At 37.2% G+C, this 6971-nt stretch overlaps 1 protein-coding gene across 1 annotated transcript; it reads left to right on the top strand.

Moving 5' to 3' along the window:
- Nucleotides 1-5122: 5122 nt before the first annotated feature.
- LOC122321413 (solute carrier family 25 member 46-B-like) lies at nt 5123-6156 on the top strand (the record flags this gene model as incomplete). The annotated part of the gene is made up of 1 exon (XM_070276451.1): nt 5123-6156. A coding segment is annotated over one exon (801 nt), but the record flags the coding sequence as incomplete, so codon positions are not given.
- Between the last annotated feature and the right edge of the window lie 815 nt (nt 6157-6971).

The following is a 6971-nucleotide window of genomic DNA, read 5'->3' as shown; positions in this document are numbered from 1 at the left end:
GACAGCTATTAGGAAAATTTAAAATGACGGCGGCTGGCGTCTTTGAAGTCTTGTATCGCTACCCAAACAATTGCTGGAACTGTTGCCATTCCCGGGTATCATATTTGAGATAACCATTGCGCCGCCATTGCGCTGTCACTTACTTAATGGTTTTTCTCGTAAAATGATGTCGACCGTAGCGCACCACTGCGTGGCATCCACACCAGCAACATCCGGATTATACTTTGGCAGGCAAATCTCGCTGGTCTGTTGCAACTCACTCGCCGGCATCTGTAGCTTCTTCATCAGTTCCAGAAAGTTCCGGTTTTGTTGTTCTAGCCTTATCCACGCAAGTTCTCATTAGTCGCTTGATCGTTAGCTTGTTGCTCTTCCATATTGAGTCCTGGATGGTGCAGCGAGTCTTCGTTGCATTTGTTGCTCATGATTATTTCTCATTTAACAGTCCTCAACAAAACACCACGCTAAAGCTCGGAACGAATAGAAGTGACGATAAAAAAGAGAGACCACACACAAACTTTTACAAGCCAACTTTTAAATTCTTCGCCAAACACATGGCTTCACAAATTTATTAGTCATATTACTCATCCACCGCCCATAGCTTCACAATTGGCTTCACGAATTCATCAATCACATCACTCTACACATGGTTTCACGAATTCATCAAACACATCACTCGTCCATCGCACAACACTTGGCTTCACGAGTTCATCAAACACATTTCTAAGACACTCTCGTCCATCGCCAATCACATGGCTTCACAAGCACTCTCTTTTTCAACAGACTTTTCCAACTGACTTTGTTCTTTGTAATTTACATCAAGCTCTTCTAGAATTTGCACATCCGGTAACTTTCGCAAACTTTCGTGTGCGTACTTGTAATGCCTATTTTTCTGTGTACGCTTTAAAATGTATCGGTCTCCGTCCAATACCTCGACCACCAAAAATTCCACCAGACGACCCTGAACTTAGGATCTTTTTAAGCTGCACAAAGTCCCCCTTATTACTTTATCCATATTTTTTATCAAATTCTGTCTTCCCATATCAAGCGGCCTCCTCCATGTTCTTAGCAGCCAACTCCCTTGATTTAATCTTGTCAATTTCATCTTCGGTATCATTAATAGGTATCAACCCTAGTGGTCGTCCAACTTTATCAACCCAAAACTTCTAAAGGACCACACTTAGTGCTACGATTAACTGCACAGTTAAGAGCTAACTGTACATCCCCTAGTGCATCCTGCCACCATCTAGAGCATGGGTGCCCAAGCTCAGCATACGGAAAAGCAAACTCCAATACCAATTTAATGCAGTGCAAATCCATTACACATACACCAATACATTTGACAGAGACATTTTTTTTTTTGCAAGTCATGTTAATGGAAACAAGAAAAGAAAGCAGTTGCTTGCAGTTGAAACCGGATATATATCGCAAACACCGGATCTAGTTGGCCGATCCTTATGATTACATCCAAATAAAACCAAATATTTACAATGAAAAATCTAAAAAAGAGTCCCAAGCTTCTATCTTCAAAAATACCAAAGTTGGAATTTCTACCAAAAACCATTTCCGATCGTTCAGTTATATGGCATCTATAAGATATAGTCGGCCGATCGTTATGAAATTTGGTAGGTCGGATCAACTGACCAAAAATCTAAATCAAGTTCCAGCTTTCTATCTTTCAAAAACACCAAAGTTGTACCATTTCCGATCAATCAGGTATATGGCAGCTATAGAATACAGTCGGCCGATCCCAGCCGTTCCGACATATATACTGCGTGCAAAGGAGAGAAGGGTGTGTGCAAAGTTTCAAGTCGATAGCTTTAAAACTGAGAGACTAGTTCGCGTAGAAACAGACAGACAGACGGACAGACGGACATGCTCATATCAACTCAGGAGGTGATCCTGATCAAGAATTTATATACTTTATAGGGTCGGAGATGTCTCCTTCACTGCGTTGCACACTTTTGGACAAAATTATAATACCCTCTGCAAGGGTATAAATATTTCCTTAAATAAACCAACTTGTCTACTTTTAAATTAATTAAACATTTTATGCATAAATATGTAAAACTTATTCAAAATATGCAGGTAAAAAAGCTATGTCAAATCTATTGAGATAAAAATGAAGATGTTTTTAAATTGTTTTATTTTAGTTCACCAAGTTTGGCTGAATCGTAATAACCAGAACGGCGTTTTTGTTTATCCAACTTCATCTGGCAACATCTTCGTAATTTAAGAAACTTCACTCAATTTCAACCGTATCGCATCGGGAGTGATGTGATATATTTGAAGGCGAATGAATAATTTTTTTACTTTAAATCAGTGGTCGGCACGGCCCTATCCCGAGGGCTTAGGAAATTTCTCTGCCCGAGCTCTGCCACACACAGTATAAATGTGTGAAACGTCATGCTCACAGCCTACTTTCTTCTATCCGTTACTAATACTAATGCGTTTAAATCATATCAAAGTATTGGGGGGCCGTCCACTAATTTAAATCCAAGAATAGTTTGGTTCTGCTTCTTCTACTTTTTTTATTGTTCAATATAGGTTCTTATCTCTGTTTCTGCATTTTACTTTGCCCACTCCAATCGCTCTCTTCAAGCTTTGGCTTTTGAAATCCAATCTACTATAATGGAAGAATTTATGTGTCCTCGACGGCTATCTTGCAAGCTAGGCGTATTGGATATGCCTCCACATGCTCGAGTACCAAGAGTGTATTTTCATCATTACCGCCTAGCCGTCCATTTCCCAGTTTAGACAGTAATAATTTGTCCTCGGACTCCAAGAAAAGCTTAAAAGTTATATTCCAAAATATATTGGAAATGAGGACCAAGTTCCGGATGGTATTACTGAATTCTTCTGCCTGTGGTTTTGGTGTTTTCATCCCTTTGAAAACGTGGCTCAATAACAACTTTAGCTACTTTGAGTTCTTCGAGCGTAACTTGTACCAAGTATTTCGAAAAGACCGAGGTGCATCCAGTACCCAGTGTGTGCGAGGAGGTGGTTATGATCGCTATCAGTCGATCTCTTCAGGCTACATCACTACGCCTTCCGGTGGTTGACCCTCTTCTAGATCAGCTTACCGTTTCAATATAGGACATCCATGGCCCGTTCGTCATCATTGGGTCGAACATCCCTCTAAACAGCGCATTAAGTATCTATCATGCGCATATGGAGTGTCTGTGCTGGAACGTTGGAACCTACTTCTTTGATGGTAGCTGGCGATTTCAACTTAAGCTCTATCGTCTGGTCTCCTGACGCTGAGTCACCTAGCAATGTTCACCAAAGTCATGAAATTGTAATTTTAGATGATAGTTTTAGTGTGAGCCCTATCTAAAATTCATGATCTTATATATATACCCTTGCAGAGGGTGTTATAATTTTGTCAAAAAGTGTGCAACGCAGTGAAGGAGACATCTCCGACCCTATATAGTATATAGAATCTTGATCAGGATCACCGCCTGAGTTGATATGAGCATGTCCGTCAGTATGTCCTTCTGTCCGTCTGTCTGTTTCTACGCAAACTTGTCTCTCAGTTTTAAAGTTATCGATTTGGAAATTGGCACACACCCCACTTTCCTTTGCACGCAGTATATAAGTCGGAAGGGCCTGGATCGGCCAACTATATCCTATAGCTGCTATTTAAGGGGTTATATACAGATGTACCGCGCAAAAATATGGATTTTTATCGATTTTTTTTGACACCATAGAAAATATTTATGAAAAATGTTTTACCGACCTTGTTTAGTACATGTTTCTGGGTACTTAATTAAATTTTTTCATAAAAAAATATTACATAACAAAAATGTTATAGCCGAATTCCCGAATCGTCTTTTTTCGATGGTGTCTTGCGGTGGACATGTTTTCTCGAAAACGGTTCATCCGAAATCCAAAATTCAAAAAAGTTTAGTTAGTATATTGTATTGTCTAGTCCGTGAACGAGGGATTCTTAAGGGGACCCTCCCCATTCTCGGTTTTAAAAAATCGATTTTTTTTTTTTAATTTAATTCGAACTTGTAACTATTCAAGAATGTTCCCTGAAAATTTCAAGTCAAAATTTCAAAAACTCTTGAAGATATAGCCGATTTATGGTGGAAGCGTCAGGGGACGGCGAGAGCCGTCTCAAAACTTTAAACGCGTTTTTCTCGAAACAGTGTTTTTACGACTGGCGCATGAGTTTACTCAAAAACTATTAATCCAATCGGTTCCAAATTGTAATACGTTATTCTATACATATATAAAACTATATACATATAGTATGAACTAGGATAAATCAAATCGGTGAAGATCTTCTTTACTTTTCAACTCGATTTGTGGCTGAAAAAAATGAAAATTTTCAAAAAAAAATTTTGTTAATTTTTGAGCGAAGTTAATAATCCTAGTTCATACGAGAGCCAAACATGTACTCTTTCTAATCCCGTTGGAATTTTTGGATTCAGATGTTCCAGTGAGCGGAAATCACATGCGCCGCCGAAAAGAAGTGCTTTTCTTTGATCACAAAAAACAACAACAAAAACAGAACAAAAAAAAATTCTGTGAAATGATTTTCTTCCTTTTTGTGTCTTAATATATGTAAGCACAGTTACAACCCTAAAAAATAATTTATGTTCATTTGCCAGCCCATTGAAAATCGTCAAAATTTAAAATCGAGAATGGGGGAAGTCCCCTTAAAAACTTGATTAAAAAAAATGGCGACGTATTTAACAAAAAATGTACTTTTTCAAGGTATAAGATTTTCGTTTTTAGTGCTTTAAAAAAGGAGTTTTAAAAAAAATTAAAAATCCCTCGTTCACGGACTAGCTAATATCATAATAAATAAGTGGTCAAAACTTGGTGTTGATCGGATTAGTAGTTTTTTAGTAATCGTGTCCAACGCAAAGGTAATTTCCCAAAAAAAAGATTCTGAGATAATCGCGTTTAAAGTTTTAAGTTTGTTCAAGTTTTATATGCAGATAGTGCGCTATAAATAGCTACAGCTTCGGTTCTAATCGTTATGAATTTTTGTGAGAGTATTCCCAAGAGAATATACTTAAAGAATATGCAATAAAAAAAACATGTGTTTGTTTTACATTCAATTTTTCTTTCCTGGTTAGCCTGTTTCTGGAAGTGCCCATATGTCAGATAAAAATCGGAAGTTGCTGGAATAGTTTATATCACCTTTTTAGTCAAATACAATTTATTCATATGTGTTACTGATAAAATTTTTTTCAGTTTCAGCATTGGAGTGGTTGTACCATTCCATTCTGCATCTTTAGTGGAGACGGTCCAAAGTGATATAGCAAGTGAAAAACCAGGACTTTTTGATATATTTCGAGAAGGAAGTCTTCGATTTCTGTATTGGAGTTCACCACAGAAGGGCAGAATGCTGCCTGCTTGGGCGTTAATAGGGCCATGTGTTTCATTGGGAATTATAAAGTATTTATTCAGTTTAGTAATTCGTGGGCTGTCTTCTAGGATTATAAGACGGCGGTTAACAGCTTTAAGAAAAAAACGTGCTGAAAAAATTTGCGATGATGAGCTAGAAAATCAAAATGCTGAGATATATACCAATCTTATAACAACAATAACCACCGAGGTCATTTTCTATCCTTTTGAAACCGTGTTACATCGTCTTCAACTACAAGGTACACGAACTATTATTGACAATTTAGACAATGGTTATGCAGTTGTTCCAATACTAACAAACTATCAAGGAGCCATCGATTGTTACCAATCGACCATATTTTCAGAAGGTTTTTGTGGGCTCTATAAAGGATTTGGCGCAATGATTCTACAATTCATGTCACACCTTGCTGTCCTTAAACTATCAAAGTTGATTGTAAGCAAAATATCTGAAACTCTTTCAAATCAGCCATCATCACGAGTTGTGCACTACTATAATATCGATAATATTGTTTGTAGTTCTAGCTCATCGAATATGTCGTAAAGCATAGTTTTTCCTAAAATATATTAATTAAGTGACAACTAAGGAGGACTATAATATATTTAATGTATTAAAAATTTAAGAATTTGTTAAAAAAATATTTCCTTAAATAAACCAACTTGTCTACTTTTAAATTAATTAAACATTTTATGCATAAATATGTAAAACTTATTCAAAATATGCAGGTAAAAAAGCTATGTCAAATCTATTGAGATAAAAATGAAGATGTTTTTAAATTGTTTTATTTTAGTTCACCAAGTTTGGCTGAATCGTAATAACCAGAACGGGGTTTTTGTTTTTCCTACTTCATCTGGCAACATCTTCGTAATTTAAGAAACTTCACTCAATTTCAACAGTATTGCATCGGGAGTGATGTGATATATTTGAAGGCGAATGAATAATTTTTTTACTTTAAATCAGTGGTCGGCACGGCCCTATCCCGAGGGCTTAGGAAATTTCTCTGCCCGAGCTCTGCCACACACAGTATAAATGTGTGAAACGTCATGCTCACAGCCTACTTTCTTCTATCCGTTACTAATACTAATGCGTTTAAATCATATCAAAGTATTGGGGAGCCGTCCACTAATTTAGATCCAAGAATAGTTTGGTTCTGCTTCTTCTACTTTTTTTATTGTTCAATAGAGGTTCTTATCTCTGTTTCTGCATTTTACTTTGCCCACTCCAATCGCTCTCTTCAAGCTTTGGCTTTTGAAATCCAATCTACTATAATGGAAGAATTTATGTGTCCTCGACGGCTATCTTGCAAGCTAGGCGTATTGGATATGCCTCCACATGCTCGAGTACCAAGAGTGTATTTTCATCATTACCGCCTAGCCGTCCATTTCCCAGTTTAGACAGTAATAATTTGTCCTCGGACTCCAAGAAAAGCTTAAAAGTTATATTCCAAAATATATTGGAAATGAGGACCAAGTTCCGGATGGTATTACTGAATTCTTCTGCCGGTGGTTTTGGTGTTTTCATCCCTTTGAAAACGTGGCTCAATAACAACTTTAGCTACTTTGAGTTCTTCGAGCGTAACTTGTACCAAGTA

Source organism: Drosophila bipectinata, chromosome XR (assembly GCF_030179905.1).
Source record: "Drosophila bipectinata strain 14024-0381.07 chromosome XR, DbipHiC1v2, whole genome shotgun sequence".
In the NCBI taxonomy this organism is placed as follows: domain Eukaryota; kingdom Metazoa; phylum Arthropoda; class Insecta; order Diptera; family Drosophilidae; genus Drosophila; species Drosophila bipectinata.
The sequence above is the reverse complement of the archived record's forward strand: the minus strand, read 5'-3'. Positions and strand labels throughout refer to the sequence as shown.